This window comes from Cervus elaphus, chromosome 4 (assembly GCF_910594005.1).
Source record: "Cervus elaphus chromosome 4, mCerEla1.1, whole genome shotgun sequence".
NCBI lineage: Eukaryota > Metazoa > Chordata > Mammalia > Artiodactyla > Cervidae > Cervus > Cervus elaphus.
This window is the reverse complement of record NC_057818.1, coordinates 43,284,203-43,307,541: the sequence shown is the minus strand read 5'-3', so window position 1 is coordinate 43,307,541 and position 23,339 is coordinate 43,284,203. Positions and strand designations below refer to the sequence as shown.

The window sequence follows — 23,339 nt, the reverse complement described above, 5'->3', positions numbered from 1 at the left end:
TATATTTATATATATAATGTATACTATAAAACTCAACCTTTTAAGCTTCAATTATCTCATCTCTGAAATAGTAGTAATAATAGTACCTACACTATAAGGTTGCTAAAATAACATATACAGCACTAATGTAAAGTGCTTAGCATATAGTAACCACTCAATAAAGTTATAATAAAAAGTAATTTGTTGAGGATTAACCAGTATTAGAACTCATGTTCAAATTTTAAGACTGATACTGACTGAATATTGATATTGCTTTTACAGGTCAGGCAATAATTCGATATATCTTGACTATGTTTTTTAAAAATGCTATTTCATAATGCTCTGGTATTTGGAAATTAATATATATTAATTAAATAATATAAGAACTTCTTTACATTTGTACAGTGCTTTATGCTTTGCTAATTAGGAGCTCCACACAATCTTATTGAGGTTGCTAATAAAGATATTATTAAACCTTAGAAATGAGATTTATGACTAGAGAAATGACTATGATTAATATCATACAGCAAGTTAGTAACAGAATTGGGACTATTACAGATGATTCTCTTGACTTACAATTCAATGTTTTGTTCCTCAGTTGTAGACATATTAATACAGAAGTAGGACTTTCTATGTTACTAAATAAAATCTTTATGAGGTAACCCAAAGAGAAAATGGTGGTTGTTTAGTCACCAAGTCGTGTCCGATTCTTTTTCAACTCCATGGACTGTATCATGCCAGGCTTCTCTGTTCATGGAATCCTGCAGGCAAGAATACTGGAGGGGGGTTGCCATTTCCTTCTCCAGGGGATCCTCCCAACCCAGGGATCAGACCCATGTCTCTGGCATTACAGGTGGATTCTTTACCGCTGAGCCACCAGGGCTTCCCAAAGAGAAAACACTCTCACACAGATGTGGAAGAACAATCTTCTTTAACCTGGAAATGAAGTAACTTCATTTTCTAAACTTACACTTAGAAAGGGAGAAAGGAATACTGATTCCAACTCACCTGTTTGTGACGTACCAGAAGGCTGCTAACAGTCCTGAAAGCCACGTACCACTCAGGAGCCAGCTGGTTATGTAAAGAGCTGTGACATAAATTGCTTGGAGTCCAAATAAGGTGTAAATATAAAAATAAACTGGTTCTATATATTTCTGTAAAAGGGAATGATAAAAAAATGTTTGTTACAGAACTCCTACTCCTACTCATTGCCACTTAAAAAACATGCAAGTGGAAATTTAGTATTTAGAAGTTTGGTATTAATTTTAAGAAATAAGCATCCATCACTCCTTCCCATGTAAAAGTGTGCTAGCAGCCTTCTTTCTCAATATCAAGAGCAGAAGAGGGAAGTTCCTGAAGACTTTGGCTTCAGACAAATTTTATACCTCATTTTGTCTAGTATTCCCTTATTCAGGTGAAGAGGGTCACTGTGATCTGCTAATCTTCCAGGTTTTTTTTTTTAATTCAAAGATAAATGAGGAGTGATTACACATTGCCAATTGAAAATATTTACCAGCTTTCAAACTACACACTTAAAAGTCTCAAAGTATCTATATGTAAAAATATCTTATAAAATATAAATAAAAAGCAAAATTCACAATATGTAAGGAGAAAATTAGCTTGTTTTTATAAAATTGTTGTTTTTATATCAAGACAGCTGAAGATCAGAAAAACCTATGTGAAACATTTCAACACTCTGACTTTCATCTGGTATTAAATTCAATGTCACAGATCACAACATACCTGTATGGGTAGAACTCTATACAAAATACTGAGAAAAACCTCTTGGTAAATATTCATTCGCTGAAGGAGGTTAATTGTCTTCATAGATTCCGTTTTGTTATCATATATTAAGCCACGAAAACCTAAGATTAATATTTGGAAATTCAGGAAAAGATAATTATTCATTCAAAACTATTCATAGATTCTTTAGTATATGTCAGAGAATGTGCTAGGTATTGGGGCTATAATATATCCTATCCACAAAGAGCCTGGGCTTCCCAGGTGGCTCAGCGGTAAAGAATCCACCTGCAATGCAATGCAGGAGATGCGGGTTTGATCCCTGGGTTGGGTAGATCCCCTGGAAGAGGGCACAGCAACCCATTCCAGTATTCTTGCCTGGAGAACCCCATGGATGGAGAAGCCTGGCAGGCTACGGTAAATGGGGTTGCAAAAGTGTGGGACACGACTTAGCAACCAAACAACAACATCCACAAAGAGCTTACCCCCCATATATCAGATGGACACTTGTTTAAATGTTTACACAAACATAGGTAAATTATAACTTTCGTGATGTGATAGAATCTTCTACAGAAATTTGCACAAGAGGATTTTATATTTTCCTGCCTTGCCTTCCTGTCATGAGGCCTGTAGGACCTCCCCGGGGAGAATATATGAAGCCTCCCTTACTCCCTTGGGATGGGTTTGGCCATATGACTTGCTCTGAGCAATGGCATGTGAGTGGATGTGACAGAAGTCATATCAGCAGATATTCCCTCTGCTGTGATAACAGTATGTTCCCCATAGAGGCTGGATAATAAGAGTGAGAAATCAATCTGTTGTTAAAGAATTCCACTGCTATAATTTGGTCACCTGCTACTGTAACCAAGTTGACTATTCAACAGAAGGTATGAATAGATAGTTCACAGAAGAACATGCACACAGTTCTTACACATTTGAAAAGATGCTCAACCTCACTCCTACTAGAAATGCAAATTAAAACTTCACTGAGATACCACTTCTCAACTACCAGCTTGGAAACAATCAAGAAGCTTGACAATGTATTCCATTAGTGAGCCTATAAGGGAAAGGAGTGTGTCAAGACTGTATATTGTCACCCTGCTTATTTAACTTACACGCAGAGTACATCATGTGAAATGCCGGGCTAGATAAAGCACAAGCTGGAATAAAATTGCTGGGAGAAATATCAATAACCTCAGATATGCAGATGACACCACCCTTATGGCAAAAAGCAAAGAACTAAAGAGCCTCTTGATGAAAGTGAAAGAGTAGAGTGAAAAAGCTGGCTTAAAACTCAACATTCAAAGAACGAAGATGATGGCATCCGGTCCCATCACTTCATGGCAAACAGATGGGGAAACCATGGAAACAGTGACAGACTTTATTTTCTTGGGCTCCAAAATCACTGCAGATGGTGACTGCAGCCATGAAATTAAAAGATACTCGCTCCTTGGAAGAAAAGCTATGACAAACCTAGACAGCATATTAAAAAGCAGAGACATTACTTTGCCGACAAAGGTCCATCAACTCAAAGCTATAGTTTTTCCAGCAGTCAAGTACGGATGTGACAGTTGGCCCATAAAGAATGCTGAGTGCCGAAGAACGGATGCTTTTGAATTGTGGTTTTGGAGAAGATGTTTGAGAGTCCCTTGGACTGCAAGGATATCAAACCAGTCATTCCTAAACGAAATCAACCCTGAATATTCATTGGAAGGACTGAAGCTGAAGCTCCAGTACTTTGGTCACCCTATGCAAAGGACCGCCTCATTTGAAAAGACCCTGATGCTGGGGAAGATTGAGGGCAGGAGGAGAAGGGGATGACAGAGGATGAGATGGTTGGATGGCATCACTGACTTGATGGACGTTAAGTTTGAGCAAGCTCCAGGAGCTGGTGATGGACAGGGACGCCTGGTGTGCTGCAGTCCATGGGGTCACAGAGTCAGACATGACTGAGCGACTGAACTGAACTGAAGGTGCTTTCATACACTGTAGCTGCGAAGGCAAAATGATATAATCCTTACATAAGACAATTTGGCAACACCTAGCAAAATTACATATGCATTTACTCTTTGATCCAGGAAGTCCAAGTCTAGGAATTATTTCCAAAGACAGACTGGCAAAAAGACAAAATGACATAGGTACAAAGTTATGCATCCAACTCCAAAGTCCATCACTGGGAGGTGTTTTGGACTGAACTGCGTCTCCCCAGATTTCTATGCTGAAGTCCTAATCCCAGTGTGTCTGTATTTGTATAGGGTCTATAAGGAGGTAAAAATGTTAAGATGTGAGGTCATGGGGTGGGACCTTAATCTGACAGGACTACTGTCCTTATAAGAAGAGGAACCGACAAAAGGGGACTCTCTCCCTCTCTCTAAGAATACACACGGCGGAAAGGCCATCTAAGACCACAGGAAGAATGGGGCCATCTGCAAGCCACAAAGAGGCTTCACCAGAAACCAACCCTGACAGTACCTGATTGTAGACCTCGGGCCTCCACAACTGAAAAAAAAAAAAAACTGTACTGTTTAAGCCACCCAGTCTGTGTTATTTTGTCACAGCAGTCCTACTAGACTCATGTAGGAGTGGCATGGAGTCTTTAAGTGCCTCCCGTCCATGTCAAAGTCCTAGGGGCCCCCAATGTGATGGTATTTGAAGATGAGCCCTTTGGACGTAATTAGGTAGAGATGAAGGTTGTAAGCGGGGGAGCCTCATGATGGGATTGGTGCCCTTACCAGAAGAGACACTGGAGAGCCTGCTCTCTGCCTCTCCTCCTTCTGAGGGTGCAGAGGTGGCCGTCAGCAAACCCAGGGAGTCCTCACCAGAACCCAACTGTGCTGGCGCTCTGATCTCAGCCTGCCAGCTTTCGGAATGGTGAGAAAATAAACTTCTGCTTTTTAAGCCACCCAGTCTATGCTAGTCTGCTATGGCAGTCCGAGCGGGCAGAGAAGACTACCTGAATAAAGTGTGGTTACCCACACAAAGGGGTGCTGTGCCACTGCAGGAATGTAAGTGAGCAAATAAATAAGGAATATCATGCTACTCTACTCCAGAGTGACGAGGATTTCATTCAAGTAAAAAAAATAGCAAAATAAAGAACAGTGTGTACAGTAAGCAGGGATTTTTCTACAGTAAAAGGTAAAATAAAAATATATAAAATATTTGCTCACACTGAAAATATTAACTGCGGAAGAATAAACCAAAAACTAATAAAAATAGTTACCTTAAGAGTAAGAAAAGAAACAGGGTGGAGATGAGAGGGGGACTTTCCTGAATGCCCCGTTTTATAGTTTCGACTTTGGAACCATGTAAACATTTTAAAAATAAGTATAAAAATATATATTAAAATGTTTTACAAAGCAATCCCTGAAAACCGAAAGCAAGATAAAACAAAGATACCTACTGAGTTGGTATTAAAAAAAAAAAACACCTCTTTCTAGTGTTCTTGAGAATAGAGGAACGTGACTATAAATTTCCAGGAGGCCACATCCTAAGGACAAAAATCCCTGGCGGTCCAGTGGTTGGGAATCCACGCTCTCACTGCCATGGGTCCAGGTTCAGTCCCTGGCCAGGGAACTAAGGTCCCATAAGCCACACGGTGTGGCCAGAGGCAAAAAACAAACAAAAAATAAAAAAATAAAACAGAATTACAAAGACAGCTTTGTTTTCTAGGCAGTCACACTGTTGGTAGCAATATTATCATTTCTACACTGTAAGTATCACACACAGCAGCAAAAAATAGATAAGTGATGTTCATATCATAAGAAGTCAAAATTTTTTACTTAAATAAAAAAGATACAAATGTAAAGTTGAGAAAGTAAAACCTTGTTCTAAATTTGAGCTAAAAATAGCTATATTCATATTTTCTCTCAGGGGAAAAAAAATCACATTTCCTAGCTCTGCTCACTAACAAGGTCTGGAAACAAAGACCAACCTAGAAGCAGTAAGGGCCTTGGGTACCCAGAATGTGGTCTCTAACCACGTCTCTAGCCGCGAAAGAGGACTGGGGCTTCTCTGGAGAAACAGCTGATTCTAAGCCAGGGGGAGAAAACACACAAAATGGGTTTGAAACAACTTGTCATGTCAAAAACGAGGGAGTCTGCAAAGACTACAGGAGTCATATCAGAAAGACAGAAGCTGATCTGAAGAGCATCCCACTGGCTAAAGATTGGACAATTTGTTTTAAGAAGAATAAGGCAAAAGATTGAAACACATCAAGTATTAGAAATCCATGCATTTATGGTGATATTTAAACAAGCAAACCTTTACGGGATGTGAGAGATGTAACTCATTCTATAACAAAGGGAAAGCATCAATACTTCTCCCATCTTTCCTTTAGGAATTAAAATTCTGGGCTGCCAAACAGTTGAAGAGAAAATGTTTTTCTTTAGAGAGGAATTCCATCTGATAATGATGGCAGGAATTACAGACTTAGATTATCACCACGTTGTAGTCATGACACAATGAACAGATTTAGGTAGTGATCATCAGTGGTGTCAAACCAATAGGTGAAAGGCTGAGAATTCAATAACGGATGGACTAGACCTAACTTCAAAAGAAAGAATTGTACATTCCCTGATGTGGAATTGTACAACACCATCTATAAAGTATTCTTGCCAAAAAGCAGAACCTAAATCTGAGCAAGCCTCTAGATCTAACTGCCAATCAAGAGGGAATTCAGACAACAGAGAAACACCGAATGCAGCCACTGGGCCCCCACCAAAACCCAGAAAGTGGAAAACTCTAGGACAAAGCCATCTGTGTTTGTTTTCAACAAGGAATTTACAAGGAAAAAAATGATGGTAAGAAATCCATAGCTTGAAGGAAAAGACACCGCAAAAGACTGCAATGCATGAGCTTTACTTGGATCTCAAAAAACTACATCAAAAATCTGTAAGACAATCAGGAAAATGAGAATACTGAGTGGATATTTGATACTAAGTCATTTCTTATTTGTGACAATGACAAGTTGGTTATATTTACAAAAAGGAGTTGCTATTCTTTAGAGAAATATACTGATATATTTACAGATAAGCAATATGAGGTCTTGGAATTACTCCAAAATAATCCAGGTGGAGGGTAGGGGGTATCGAGGAAACAAGATTGGTCATAAATTGGTAACCACTGTAGTTGAGTGATACTTGAGTGCAAACCCATTAGAGAGTTCTACATTTTTATATGTTTGAAAGTTTGTAAAAGAATAGTCTTAACAAATGACTTAAATGAACTGAAAGATCAACTACTGCGTTCACAGTGATACTTAGAAAATACTCATTATTCGCCTTTAGAGCAGTTTCTCAACTTCAGCACTACCTGTATTTTGATATTTTGGTCCTGATAATTCTTTGTTCAGGGGTCTGTCCTGAGCATTGCAGGATGTTTAGAAACATGTCTGCCCTCTGCTCACTAAATTCCAGCAGCACACTCACTCCCTCCGCTCTAAGCTGCGACAATCAAAAGCTCTCTGGACATTCCAGTTGTCTCTCAGGGACACAACTGCCCTTGAATAAGAACCACTGCTTTAGAGAATGCTAGAGAAGCAACTCATAAGTTTGAGGACAGTTGATTCTCATACTCACTGTAGTTATGTTCTATAAAATTGCAAAGAAAACTGAGCAATACTGAACAAGTAGGAAAAACAGGGTTAGGTTCTTCCAAGCTTCTGGTCATGTGTTTTCATCAAATGATCAACACATGACCTTGATTTATGTGAGTTTTTGTCGAAAGACACCATTTGTTGATTCATTAACATTTAACTCAACAGCACTGTAATTCACACCTGAACAAAGCTTATCTAACACAAGTATTTTCTCTGTATGCCTTCACCACAGCCTTCTCACATTTAAGAAGACTATATAGCACTTCAGTGCTATGCTTGGGGATCACTTTAAATATCAAAGTCACCAACAAAAAGCACAAAAATGCAAAAAACATGGCACTAAACAGACTGTGAAAAGGACTCTGCAGTCTGAGAGCTAGAACATGAAAGCCGTGCATCACCTTGTTCAGCTTCAGCTGGGAACACGCACATCAGGCAACTAAAATTTTTCACTGCTGTGCGCATGCTTGTGAATGACCATGAAAGAACCAAAACTATTGACTCTGGGGTTACAGATAAGTTTCAGTGAGTACGTGAATTTGCAAATATTGAATCCATGAATAATGAGGGTCAACTATATGGGACGAGAAATCAACACTTACCCTGACATCTTTTTTTTTGATAAACTATCTCAGGGTAACCAAATAGCTGATGAGAAAAAGGTTTTCTATATAACAGAGTTTTGGCTAATAAATGCAGGAGGAATGACAGTCACTTCTGTAACTACTGAAATAATGTACATAGCAAGCGTCATCAATGGCTGCCAAAACCATTAAGTACAAGGCTGGTGGGCTGGTGGGTAATTCACCTTATTACGTTTGAATGTGATTATCTACACGGGAGTCAACTGATGAACTTTTATAGCACTAAAATGAAAGGCGGCCAAAATTTCAAGTCTCCTATTGTGATAAAATTAGAAGTACAAAACATTACCTGTGACGGATACTTGCCAAAAATATGCCTGATTCCAAACAAAGCCTAGAAAAAGGCAATTCTCTGCCATTGCACCCATATTAAGGATATAAAGCATATATTAAGTAGGAGAGAGCCTTTTGTGGGGGTTCCATTAAATGGAGTAAAGGTAAAGAGTACACACTAAACCACTTATAAACCCAGAAAATGGAGGAAAAAGGTAACTGCAAAATAAAGGAATGAATGGGGGCACTGGAGACAAAAAAGACAACTGTAATTCTCATTTGCATTGCCCAAGTGTCTCCTGTTTTCAGACAACACTCCTTTTCAATACAGAGACCTTTTCCAAAATGATCATGAGAAAGAAAACAACAACAGTAAAACCAAGAAACTGCAAACAGATAATTTGGGATGGAGTAGAGCTGAGATGCAGAGAGAGGAGAATTACATAAAATATTATATATAACTTCTTCCCGAGCAAAACATCTTCACAGATTGATTATGTTAAGGAAAAACATACAAGTACAAAGAAAAACTACACAAGCCCTACAAAACATTTAAAATGTATTAGTGCAGAAGTATATTTTGGCTGAAATATTGAAAAGAATGCAGCAGACCCTAAATAAAACTGTTAGTTGTGATTACCTTGCATGAGGGTAGGCGCCTGCAGCATCTGCTTGTAGTAGGAGTAATATAGTCCACATTCTGTTCTGAATGAGATTTCTCGCTCCACTTCCTGAAATAAAGTGAGGTTTATTGGGTTTACATGACCTAGTTTTGTTTAAACATCTACTGTCACTGGAGAAACAGGACACAGAACTAAAACTTAAAAAAAAAAAACACCAAAACTTCGGACAAAATAGTCTTAAAAAATCTTGGCAAATAAAAACAATGGAAGGCTTGATACATACATGTGTATGTATAGCTGAGTCCCTTTGCTAGTTCTCCTGAAACGATCACAACACTGTCTGTTACTCAGCTATACCCCAATAGAAAACAATGGAAGGCTTGATACATAATATGTACATGTATGGCTGAGTCCCTTTGCTGTTCATCTGAAATTCACAACACTGTTAACCAGCTATACCCTAAAATAAAACAAACAGTTAAAAAAATATAAACTACAAGGACATACTGTATAAGACAGGGAATATAGCCTACATTTTGTAATAATTATAAATGGAATACAACCTTTAAAAATTGTGAATCACTATATTGTATATGTGTAACTTATGTAATACTGTATATCAACTATTAATATGCTTCAATAAACAAATAAGCAACAGAAGGCTAATAATTATTGAAGCTGGGTATATATTACAGGGGTTGATTTTACTATTCTATATTTGTGGCTGTTTAAAATTTTTTCTAACAAATCATTTTTAACAAAGGAGAAAACTAGTTCCATTTAAGTTAATATTCTAGAGTTAATGTTTTTTTATTTCATACAAATTAAAACCTTAAAAAAACAGCATTCTTATGTACTGTTGGAAACAAAATAGGGACAGTAGAAAAAAGTCTCTCAAATAAAAAGAACTACAATTGCATTAGACACTCGCCTAAAAGCTAATAGTATTATATAAGATTGATAATCTTTTTATTCTAAGAATATAAGTTATTCTTAGTAAAATAGGGCAGATCTTTTACATGTGAATTTTACTCTGATAAGTGTAGCCTTGGTGGAAAGATTTTCTTGTAGGAAAATGGATATAAGAAATATTAAACTGCTTTTATATAAATATTCAATTTTAGAAGAACTGAAAATCTAAAGTAGTAGCTATTAGTCAATTAGGTTGCAAGACGCTTTTATGAAGTTTAAGATTTAAATCAGTAATACAAAATATGCAGGCAACTGGTAACAAGCATGGGGAACTTTCTGGAATCATCCTATTAATATTCCTAGACCTTATATTTCATACATATATATATATAACAATATAAATGAACAAAAATTTTTATAACCTATGTTGTTATAGATTCTTAACACCAGTATTTAAAAAGACCAGATTCTGTAACACACTGTCTAAAATGTAATACCATCTATGTTTTTTCCTATACAGCAGATCCATATTCCAAAAATGCAGCTTTATTGGGGAAGAAAATCTTAACTTTCTAGTCGATAACTTCTTTTAGCACATCTTTGCTTTCTCCATCTCCCGTTATTTTTCAAATAATAATAAACATTTCATTAAAAGAACCATTCATGCTATTTATCTTCAGATCTGGAAATTACGCAATGTATTTCCTTTTGCCCTTAAGATACTTAAAGAAATATCTCTCCTACCTTTTAAAAAAGTACTATAAATCAATTCATGAATAGAGCACTGAAGAAATACTCAATTTTCAAAGAGTGTGTAAACATTCACTTAGTGATACTGAAACAAAAACTGTTATGTTTTATCATTATTAACTCTTCTTTTTTAAAAAGCCAGGAGATACAGGGTAGCAAACCTTCTTATATACTGAGTTGCCTTTCATAGAAAACAAATTTATCCTTGGGAAATCAAACATGAAATCAAACATTTCAGGCCCATGAGGTTCTGAAATGTAACTTCATGAGCACACTTGCTTTATAAAAAGGACAGAAAATGATACAGCTCTTCTAGCTTTTACATTTGCTACTGATTTCTGCCCGTCTCTTTTATACCTACAAAGTCTTATCTTAGCAGTCACATTAATCCCTTCACCTTCAATCTTTAGGCAAAACCTGCTCCATTGCTTTTGATAACATATAACTAAATTCTATCCCTCGTTCCTGGAATGTTCAACCTCCTCCTTGATCAAGTAACCATAGAAGCTAGGAATTGACATTAAGCAAATATTAGCTTTTGTCCATACAAATTAAAAAAAACCAAACCACTAAGTATATTACATTCCTTTCCTTCTCTCCTACTGTCTTAAAGTGTTCAAAGTATGGCTGCCTTCAGTGGAATATTCTAACATCAAACTCACATGCCCAAACCAAACTGGAGAACCAAACCAGCCATTCACATGTAGGGGGCTCCAAATCTGATACACTTTAAGAAATAAAAGGAGACTGACTTCATAAAGATGAGGAAAAAGAAAACAAAAACAAAACAAAACAAAAAAACACTGCTCAAAGTACTAAAAGTAGAAAGCCACTTTTGTGCCCCATCCTCTCTCTCTCTAAAATACCCAGAATGTAAAGAACAGAGGGGATCCTGATTAGTAAAAATGCATTTCGACATGATTAATTGGAAATCTTGGCACCAGCTGTATAGAACCAAATGCTGTACTTTATTAGACAGCCACTTGCAAGTTTTACATCTGCTTCATGCTAGGAGAACATCTGCTTTACTCATTCAAACACTTTTCCAGTTTTTATACAGCAATTTTTACTTTGCCTGGTGGACAGTGCCAATGAAAATGTACACTAATAGCAGTTACCCTCTAAAGATTCTAAAATGAACAAATACAATGCTTCATATTTTAATTTGCACAAGTTCCACAGGGGAAGAAGCACTGTTGAAAGAATAAGAAAACATGGTCTCTGAAGATAATGACAGCAAAAAGGAGAAAGACAAAAGATTGCATTTTTAAGAAATTGTACAGCTAAAACCATGTAAGTAGTAGTTTATATGGTAATTTAACAGAAGTATTAAAAAGAAACAGGCATCAAGAAAAAAAAAATGACATCTCACAATTAATGATACGCATACCCTGGCAACAAACAAAAGGTAACAAGCCCTTTCAGACAAATGACACCACATTTGCAAAGGAACCATATCATTAGCTTTTAAAAATCTCATGTAAATAACTTTTGTTTATAAAAATTGCCCCCCAAATAACTAGGCAACTGGTAGTGGAGAAGCCATTGAAAAACTAACATTAAAGATCACATTAATGTTAAAGATTACATTAAAGATAAATGTAACTGTTCAGAATTCAGTTAACAAATCATCTCACCAAGAAACAGTAGCTCACGATAAGACAGCTGTTCTTAAAGTTCTGTACAGGGAATCATGCCCTCAGCAAACATATTTATGGCACATGCATGGTTTATTGTCTGGTTAAATTCATGTCCATCTGTTAGAACGGGATGATGCTTGCCCCAGAGTTGATTAAAGCAGTGACATGTGACAGTTGCCAAGCCGTGTTTGTGAGTAGGTTAGACTAGCTGAAGTGACAGCGCTTCCACTGGGCTCAGTTGAAGCAATTATTATCCCTCGTTCTACCAGTTACCACTGTGCAAATTAACCCTACTAGGTCGAAAGACTCCTTGCTTTGCAGGAGTATTCAATGGGGAGATGTGCAAATTCTACCGTATCAAATAAGTAAGAAAAAATGTTAGCATAAGGTAAAAAGACTTTTAAAAAAGTGAGTGACTTTAGTACTTTTAGCCAAATGAGAATTACCTATTCTTATCACTGAACATTCATTTGCTGAGGAAATAAAAGGTGTTAAGAATTCAGTCCTTGACCCCAAGCAGTTTGAGTTTCAGTGAGAAAGAACAATGCATTTTTTAAAAAGGGAATAGGCAAGACTGGTATAAATAGAAAGGAATGACTATTCTTTGCCTATTCAACTAGCCTCCCAGGCGTCACAAGTGGTCCAGTGGCTAAGACTCCGAGCTCCCAGGTTGCAGGGGCCTGGGTTGGATCCGTGTCAGGAACTAGATCACACATGACACGACTAAGAGTGTGCATGCTGCAACTAAAAAAGAAAAAAAAGATCCTGCATGCCACAACAAAGACTGAAGATCCCGCGTGCTGTAACTGAGACCCTGTGCAGTTAAATAAATAAATAAAAATAAATATTAAAAAAAAAAACCCAAAACCTAGTCTGCCCACTGGGTTTGGTGCTTCTGATTGGTATCTTTTTAAACCAATTGATCCTCCCCAATCACTCATTCATTCATCCATCCATCCATTCATTTATTCATTCAACAAATACCTACTAACCACCAACAGTTTATAAGTAATCTTTTGCCGGGAGATTGAGCAGGGAACAGAAGAGGCACAAATCTCTGCCTTCATGGAATTTATAATCCAGAGCAGGAGGAGAAGAGAATAAATCAGTAAAACACAAAAGGCAAAGCAGAGAAGAGGGATAGGAAGGGAAGGGGGTGGGACTGTGATCCTGGAGGTGGGCAGTGAAGGTCTCACTGATGAAATGACGCTGACCAGAGGCTGGAAGAGGTGAGGCAGTGGGCCCCGTGGAGGGCTGAGGGGAGAGCTCAACTGTCAGAACAGCCCGCAGGCACCCTGGAGAGATCACTGAGACGACAGGATGGTCTGAGCAGAAGGAACAAGGGAGGGCAGTCGTGTCAGAGACGCTGAAGGGGCAGAAACAGAATCTGAGGTGTAAGGAGGGGCTGGGGGCTGCAGGCACACAGACCTGGGCTTGTGCCCTGAGCTAGAAGGTGGGTGTGTAGGGAGGTGTGAGGTAGGAGTTTGGTTTCAGGCATGCTGAGTTTGAGGGTGAAGGGTTTCGAGCAGAGACATACACTGCCAAACATCTGAAAGAATCTCACTGGCTGTTAGGCTCAGGATAGACTCCACAGGGAATCCAGGAAGGGAGCTGTTGAAGTAATCCTCGCAGACACAAAGGCGGAGGTTGTGAATGGTGAGCCGATTCTAGATACTATCAAAAGAAAACTGAGAGACTTCCCTGGCGGTCCAGTGGTTAAAACGCCATGCTTCCCAACCCAGATGTCCACAGGCAGACGAATGGATAAGGAAGCTGTGTGTGGGACATATACACGATGCAATATTACTCAGCTATAAAAAAGAATGCATTTGAGTCAGTTCTAATAAGATGGATGAAACTGGAGCCTACTATACAGAGTGAAGTAGGTCAGAAAGAGAAACATTAATACAGTATATTAACACGTACATATGGAATTTAGGAAGACGGTAACAACAACCCTATATGCAAGGCAGCAAGAGAGACACAGATGTAAAGAACAGACTTTTGGACTCTGTGGGAGAAGGTGAGGGTAGGATGATTTGAGAGAATTGCATTGAAACATGTATACCATATGTAAAATAGATGACCAGTGCAAGATTGATGCATGAGGCAGGGTACTCAAAGCCACTGCTCCGGGACAACCCAGAGGGATGGGGTGGGGAGGGAGGTTGGTGGTGGGGTTTCAAGACGAGGAGACACATGTGCATCCGTGGTTGATTCAAGCTGATGTATGGCAAAATCCACCATAGTATTGTAAAGAAATTATCTTCCAATCAAAATAATTAAAAAAAAAAAAGACTCTGTGCTTCCAACGCAGGGCAGGGTGGGTTCAATTCCTGGTGGGGACACTAAGATCCTGCATGCTGCACAGTGCAGCCAGAAAGAAAACTGATGGGATTTCCTAAAGGATTTGATTTGGCGTTTGAAAGAACTAGAATTCTCTAAGGACAGAAATTCTGAGCCACTGAAGGACAAAGTTGCTATTTACAGATTTGGTTTTAAGGAGAAACACCTGCAGCCAGGGAAGGTCAGGTGTTTTAAGTCAGTTAAGTCCGAAATGCCTATTGGACAAATGCAGGTGATCAAGTAGGTGGCTGAATATACAAGTCTGAGTTCAAGGGGATGTCTGAGCAGGGATGGACATCTGGGAGCTGGAAGCATAGAGACGGTGCGTGCTCAGTCATTTCAGTCATGCCCGACTCTTGGCAACACCGTGGGCTACAGCCCGCCAGGATCCTCTATCCCTGGAACTTCCCAGACAAGAATACTGGAGTAGGTTACCATTTTCTACCCCAGGGGATCTTTCCAACATAGGGATCCAACCTGTGTCTCCTGCACTGGCAGATTCTTGACCACTGAGCCACCTGGGAAGCCCATAGAGATGGTATTTAAAGCTACAGACAGACTGTTCTTAGCAGTTGAAGGTGGACAGAAAAACACAGGAGCTGATTCTTAGGGTTCTCTGCCAATTAAGAGGTCACTCGGGAGGCTGAGTAGCAGCCTGTAAAGGAGTCCAAGGAGCAGCTGGAGAGGCAGGAGGAAACCCGGGAGACTGTGTACTGGAGGCAAGAAAAAATGCTAATAGGTCAGGTAAGATGAGGACTGAGAAATGACCACTACAGTTAGTAAAGTAAGTGAAAGTCGCTCAGTCATGTCCGACTCTTTGCGACCCCATGGACTACACAGTCCATGGAATTCTCCAGGCCAGAATACCGGAGTGGGTAGCCTTTCCCTTCTCCAGGGGATCTTCCCAACTCAGGGACTGAATCCAGGTCTCCCACATTGCAGTCAGATTATTTACCAGCTGAGCCATGAGGGAAGCACACAGTTAAGTAACTTGGGGGATATCCATGACTTTAGCCAGACCTTTTTAAGCATATCATGGGTGAAGCCTGATTGGAATGGGTTTGAGAGAGAGAAGGGGAAGAGAGGAACACAGATGACCAGTCACCAAACTTTGGGGGTAATTTTGGTGTTAAGGTGAGCCGAAAAATGGGACAGTAAGTGCAAGAGGCGGGGAGGTAGAGTAGACTGTTCCTTATAGGATGGGAAAAAGTGAGAGAGACAGAGAAGGAACTGCTAAAGCGATGTGGATCAGCAGGAGACGGGGGCAAGGGTCTGGCACACACGGGCAGGAAGTCGGCGAGTATGTGTACAGGTCTGGGCAGTGTGGAGTGGAGGCAGGTGGGCCGTCTCTTCAGTTGGCTTCTCCTTTCTCAGTTGACAGAGTTCAGAACACGTTACCTCAAAATACGGCTCCTTGGCACACTGAACACTTTGAGCTGAAGGAAACGGACGGATGGCAGGTGCAGAATGGACTCTGACCTTTCGTTTCTCCCCAGAAGCCGTCATTAGGACTCTTGTGAGAGGTGGCTTCCCAGAGGAAAAGAACCTCTTATCTCTGAAGACGGATGGGGCTGAGAGGAATCTGAATGGACAGGCCTTGCTCAGTGTCCCCACTGTACTACCCTGGGCTCACACACTATCACATTCTCCCATTACCTTCGATTCTTCATCAAATCCAGTACAAAAATGCAAAGGTTTGAGGATTTCTTTGGGTCATTTCATTAAGAAGGTGTTTGTGTCTCGTAAAACTTGTATTAAAGAAACTTGTCTGCTTTCCTCTTGTTAATCTGTCTTTTGCCAGCTCAATTTGTGGGACTCCAGCCAGAGAGCCTAGGCGGGTAGTAGGAAAAATAATTTCTTCCTTCCCTATATGGTGAAACAGGAAGCAATGTCCCTAGCTGACAGTGAAGACTGGAGGGGGTCTGGTGAAGAAGAGGAGGGAAGAAAAGGCTGCAACAGTCACACAGGAGAGCTGCGTTCTAGGACTGCCAGGCAATACTTTTTAAAAGGGCGTATGTGAAGTCTTCCTTCCCTATTAATTTCAGTTTTTGACAAATGTAAAAATAAAATTATCGTGGCTTCTGCATATTTAGTTTTGGCATTAGCGTTATTTAATCCCTGGTACATTCTGAACTTTCTTATTGCTTGTAACCACTTTTTAGATTCTCTTGGGGCAAACAGGTATATAGTTGCATCATCTGCCAATAACTCTATCTCCTCTTTCAGTAAGGCGCAGAGCAGCACAGCGCAAGATGCCTCAGCTCCAGGACCACTGGACAAAGTTTGAATCCCAGCTCTTTCAAATATTAGTGGACGGCCTCAGGCGACTCATGTAACACTTCTGAACCTCATTTTTTCTTTTGTGAAAAAAAGAAAATAGAATCTACCAGGAGGAGATTTTAGGATTTAAGACTGTAACCTCTGTGTGATATGCGTGTGCTATATACATGTACGTATTTCCCCAGAAGCAATGGTTCAGTATTCTCTAACTCACAGTTCTCAATGACTTTATAGATCGTAACTGGTGGAAATAAGAACTGACTGCAGCTATATTCTGATCCTCAGGTTCGGTGTGTAATTCTTGATTTATAACAATATCTTGGAAATTTTCTTTCTCTTTAGTGTTCTAGAATAGCTCAAATAGCAGTGGAATTTTTTAAGAGTTTGGCAGAATTCCTTCATAAAATCCACAGCATCTGGTATTTTGGGGGTGGGGGTTAGATGGGTGTTTTTCAAGTTTTCTCTATCATACGTACAGAAATAATTATGTTTACTGGGGCCATTTTGGTAATTTATATTCTAGAAAATCATCCATGTTACCCACTCATTTAATGTGCATAAAATCAAACAAAATATTATCATGTAGCTCTTTCTTATTTCATGGTCTTTATGGTTATTTCTCTGTGACCATATTTCATGATCTTTGTAATTTTTGGATATTTTCACTTCCTACCCCATCTTTATCTTTCTTCAGTTTCTTTAGTTTTCACTCCCCAAATAACCATTCATTTATGAACTGTTTTCCTATTTTTGAGGTGACAATTTCTCTTATTAATACTTTTATCCTTCCTTCTGTTGTGAGACTTCATAAGTGGAATAATTCATTTATTTAATAATGAAAGTATTTACAGTTATAAACTTTCATCTGAATACTCTTTCATTAATTCTGAAACATAGTTTTCAATATTTTCTAGATTTCATTTGTGATTTCTACAAATTCAGCTTTAATTACCTGTGGTCAAAGATTATTTTTAAAATTCAAGGTACTGATTTTTCTTTTTAGTTAGTTATCTCCTATCTTTATTTAAATAAAGGGGATACTGTGACCTTTATGCCCAAAGTCAGGAACAAGCAAAGACTATGTGCTATCACACTGTGATTAGAGAATATCATCATATAATTTTTGTATTTTTGGACCGAGATTTTCATTATGGTTTAATTTATCAATGTTTTAGTGAATGTTCTGTGGAAACTGTGGAGATGAGTCTATGTTATCTTTAGATATTATAGATTAGATCTATCATATTCAATATTACATCTTTATATCCTTATTTTTTTAAATATTTATTTTGCTGTGCCAAGTCTTAAAGGCAGCATGTGGGATCTAGTTCCCTGACCAGGGATCAAACTCAGGCCCTCTAGCATGGACTCCTAGCTACTGGACCACCAGGGAGTTCCCTCCTTACTTATTTTTGTCCACATGTTTTTCTATGACTGGGAAAGAATTAAAACTCAATACTAAGGTATTTCTATATTCTTCTTGCATCTCCAGTGGTTTTTGCTTTGTAAATATTTTGATTATTTGATACACAGATAGTCCTATTTATAGTTTGTGTGTTTATCACTGAAACACTGTCCTTCTTTGCCTCAGTTCAGTTCAATCACTCAGTTGTGTCTGACTCTTTGTAACTCCATGGACTGCAGCACGCCAGGCTTCCCTGTCCATCACCAACTCCTGGAGCTTATTCAAACTCATGTCCATTGAGTTGGTGATGCCATCCAACCACCTCATCCTCTGTCGTCCCCTTCTCCTGCCTTCAATCTTACCCAGCATCAGGATCTTTTCCAATGGGTCAGTTCTTCCCATTAGGTGGCCAAAGAACTGGAGCTTCAGCTTCAGCATCAGTCCTTCCAATGAATAGTTAGGACTGATTTCCTTTAGGATGGACTGGTTGGATCTCCTTGCAGTCCAAGGAACTCTCAAGAGTCTTCTCCAACACCACAGTTCAAAAGCATCAATTCTTCGGTGTTCAGCTTTCTTTATGGTCCAACTCTCACATCCCACTTAAAGCTCAACATTCAGAAAACTAAGATCCTGGTATCCAGTCCCATCACTTCATGGCAAATAGATGGGGAAACAGTGGAAACAGTGGCAGACTTTATTTTTCTGGGCTCCAAAATCACTGTGGATGGTGATTGCAGCCATGAAATTAAAAGACGCTTACTCCTTGGAAGGAAAGTTATGACTAACCTAGACAGCGTATTAAAAAGCAGAGACATTACTTTGCCAACAAAGGTCCGTCTAGTCAAGGCTATTGTTTTTCTAGTAGTCATGTATGGATGTGAGAGTTGGACTATAAAGAAAGCTGAGCACCAAAGAACTGATGCTTTTGAACTGTGGTGTTGGAGAAGACTCTTGAGAGTCTCCTTTGGACTGCAAGGAGATCCAACCAGTCCATCCTAAAGGAGATCAGTCCTGGGTGTTCATTGGAAGGACTGATGCTGAAGCTGAAACTCCAATACTTTGGCCACCTCATGCGAAGAGCTGACTCATTTGAAAAGACCCTGATGCTGGGAAAGATTGAGGACAGAAGGAGAAGGGGACGACAGAGGATGAGATGGTTGGATGGCATCACCGACACAATGGACAAGGGTTTGGGTGAACTCCGGGAGTTGGTGATGGACAGGGAGGCCTGGTGTGCTGCAATTCATGGGGTCACAGAGTCGGACACGACTGAGCGACTGAACTGACTAGACGGACCTTTGTCGGCAAAGTAATACCTCTGCTTTTTAATATGCTGTCTAGGTTGGTCATAGCTTTTCTTCCAAGGAGCAAGTGTCTTTTAATTTCATGGCTGAAGTCACCGTCTGCAGTGATTTTGGAGCTCCCCAAAATTAAGTGTTTTACTGTTTCTATTGTTTCCCCATCTATTTGCCATGATGGGACCAGATGCCCTGATCTTCATTTTTTGAATGTTGAGTTTTAAGCCAGCCTTTTCACTTTCATCAAGAAGCTCTTCAGTTCCTCTTCACTTTGTGCCATAAGGGTGGTGTCATCTGCATATGAGGTTATTGATATTTCTCCTGGCAAACTTGATTCCAGCTTGTGCTTCATCCAGTCTGGCATTTCTCATGATGTATTCTGCACATAGTTAAATAAGCAGGGTGACAATATATGGCCTTGATGTAGTCCTTTCCCAATTTGGAACCAGCCTGTTTTCCATGTCCGGTTGTAACTGTTGCTTCTTGACCTGGATACAGATTTCTCAGGAGGCAGGTAAGGTGGTCTGGTATTCCCATCTGTTGAAGAATTTTCTAGTTTGTTGTGATCTACTCAGTCAAAGGCTTTGGTGTAGTCAGTAAAGCATGTGTTTTTCTGGAACTCTCTTGTTTTTTCAATGATCCAACAGATGTTGGCAATTTGATCTCTGGTTCCTCTGCATTTTCTAAATCCAGTTTGTACATCTGGAAGTTCTTGGTTCACGTACTGTTGAGGCCTTGGTTGGAGAATTCTGAGCATTACTTTGCTAGTGTGTGAGATGAGTGCAATTGTGTGGTAGTTTGAACATTCTCTGGCATTGCCTTTCTTTGGGATTGGAATGATAACTGACCTTTTTCAGTCCTCTGGCCACTGCTGAATTTTCCAAATTTCCTGGCATATTGAGTGCAGCACTTTCACAGAATCATCTTTTAGGACTTGAAATAGCTCAGCTGGAATTCCATCACATCCACTAGCTTTGTTTGCAGTTTTGCTTCCTAAGGCCCACTTGACTTCACACTCCAGGATGTCTGGCTCAAGGTGAGTGACCACATCATCGGGATTATCTGGGTCATCAAGATCTTTTTTGTATGGTTCTTTTGTGTATTCTTGCCACCTTTTCTTAATATCTTCTGCTCTTGTTAGGTCCATATCATTTCTGTCTTTTACTGTGCCCATCTTTGTATGAAATCTTTCCTTGGGATCTCCAATTTTCTTGAAGAGATCTCTAGTCTTCCCCATTCTATTGTTTTCCTCTATTTCTTTGCATTGATCACTAAAGGCGGCTTTCTTATCACACCTTGCTATTCTTTGGAAATCTGCATTCAGATGGGCGTATCTTTCCTTCTCCTTTGCCTTTAGCTTCTCTTCTCAGCTATTTGTAAGCCCTCCTCAGACAACCATTTTGCCTTTTTGCATTTCTTTTTCTTTGGGATGATCTTGATCACTGCCTCCTGTACAATATCCATTGTTCTTCAAGCACTTTGTCTATCAGATCTAACCCCTTGAATCTATTTGTCACTTCCACTGTATAATCAATTGTAAGGGATTTGATTTAGGTCATACCACATTGACCTTCTTTGCTTCACTTAATACAATTTTCTGTCTGAGATTTTCCTTCCCCCTTTTGCATTAATTAAGTCTTTATCCATACTTTTGGTTTAATCCAAGTAACTTTGTTCTGGGAGGATCTTATGCATAATATGATGTGATTTGGATTTTGCTTTATGATCCAGAATTTTTATTAGGTGAACCTAAAACCCACTGACACTTATTTAAACAAAAACATTTGGATATATTTATGTTAATACATTTTGTGTCATGCTTTTTGCTGCTTTTTAGAACAAATCCTTCACTACATGATCTGTCTGCTTGTTTCTATGTGTGTGTGTGTGTGTGTGTGTGTGTGTGTGCGTGGTTGCATGTGTGTACATGTGTCTTTAACTTGGAAGGTTTATGTTTTTGTTCTAGGGGTTACCTTTCTTTATAACCTCAGAGGATAACTTCTTTACCTCTAATGGATAGTATCTACTGACTTCCTACAAGGAGTAATGACAATCTTATTATGAAATTCATATTTCTCCTCTGCCAACTTTATTTGATTATATTTTTCTTGGAATGTTCTTTTATATATACTGTGTGTCTATTTCTGGACATGAGTTTTAGTTGAGTTTTTGAATTCTAGCTATAAAAGATAAATTAGGATACCTCCACCATCTTTTACCTTCTCTTTCCAATTCCTCTTCTAACTTGTGCTATTATGTTATTACTACACTGTGGTGTGTTACTATTATATAATAATATTATTACATGTTATTACATTGTTCATGGGCTTCCTTGGTGGCTCAGCTGGTAAAGAATCCACCTGCAGTGCGGTAGACCTGGGTTCAATCCCTTGGCTGGGAAGATCCCCTGGAGACGGAAATGGCTACGCACTCCAGTATTCCGGTCTGGAGAAATCCATGGATTGTATAGTTCACGGGGTCACAGAGTCGGACACGACTGAGCGATTTTCAATTCATTCACATATGTTTTGTTCTGTAACTATTTATTCTTAGTCCTGGAGTTAACTAAATTTGAACTTCACTGACAAGTTTTCTACCACTGTTTTGCCTTTTATCTCTTGACAGGATAAAGTTTTTCCTCTATCCACTTCTCCAAGCGTTGTTAAAAACACATGTTTCTCAGAGTCAAAAAAATCTGTATGGTGCTTTATATATGATGGAGTAATTGGGTTAAAACATGTAAATCACTTTCCTAGACATCATTCGTGGTCTTGGAGCACTAGATGTTACTATGGAAAACTTGGAAGCCAGGTTGATCTTTGTCGCCTATTATACATAACTTGATCTTTTTGTCTGGATGATCAAAAGTTGTTCACTACTCAAGTACAGCAATTTCATAACTACAACTTGCTAATGACTTTTCTAGGCCAAATCTTACTGGGACCCACTGTGCCTGTTCCAATTTGTAGATTCAAGTCTTCTTTTATTTTTGGAAAGTTTTCTTGAATTACATTTAAACTTTTTTTCTTTTCCTGTTTCACGGTTTTGGTTCCTTTGGGACACAAATTATGCAGTCTTGCTGCTGTTTTTCTCAGCTGTCACTTCTCTTTAATATTTTAACTTTACTAATTTTATTTTGTTTAATCAGTCCTGTCCAACATTTCTCTTTCTGTGCTTTCTGCAGGTTCTGGCCTCCTACAGTCATGATTTCTATCTATTATATCTTTAAATATTCTATTTATTGACTAAGATCTGTCAGCTCAAGTTTCATTTCCTTTTGTCATCTTCCTACTTCTCTTTAAAGATGTATATTCCTTGCTATATTCCTACTCTGAATTCACCTTCTACAGTGGCAAACACTGTATTATGTTTGCTTTTCCTTGTGACATGACTGGCTAGAATCTTCTTGTCTCTGCTGTAAAAGTTTTCTGGTGACTATTCTTCATATATCATTTGTTCTTGTTTTTCTCTTCCCTTTTTTCTTGCAGTATCATTGTACAGATCCTGTACTAGCTCCTTTTTGAGTATTAACTCATTTCTGAATATGGCAAGTTCTTACCCAATCAGCTACACGTTGGAAGTTCATGCAGGGGAGAGGCCTGGGCCATAACTTAGGCCTGCAAGAATTTTTCTGGTGCTTCAGAGTGGATTACACAGTGAGGTTTTAGTCTTTTCCTCATTTTAGTCAACAGAGATTGGCAGCTTTGGGGCTGTTGAAAATGCAAGTTTTCTTTCTTTACCCTGGTCTTCTTGACTTTTACAAAAATGGCATGTTTCTGTGATGCCTTTCAGCCTGTCTGTCTAGTTTCTCTTTCACATCAGAGTATCTCTAAGAAAGCTTCTGCCATTGCTC

At 39.0% G+C, this 23,339-nt stretch overlaps 1 protein-coding gene across 2 annotated transcripts in view; it reads right to left on the bottom strand.

Moving 5' to 3' along the window:
• DPY19L3 (dpy-19 like C-mannosyltransferase 3) overlaps window positions 1-23,339 on the bottom strand; it is a 76,916-nt gene that overhangs the window by 43,331 nt on the left and 10,246 nt on the right. For both annotated transcript variants that reach the window (XM_043899052.1, XM_043899053.1), the window contains exons 4-6: window positions 8,873-8,963; window positions 1,723-1,844; window positions 988-1,133 (exon numbers count right to left, since the gene is read on the bottom strand). In XM_043899052.1, the coding sequence (XP_043754987.1) occupies window positions 988-1,133; window positions 1,723-1,844; window positions 8,873-8,963 (359 nt within the window). The remainder of the gene's footprint in view (window positions 1-987; window positions 1,134-1,722; window positions 1,845-8,872; window positions 8,964-23,339) is intronic.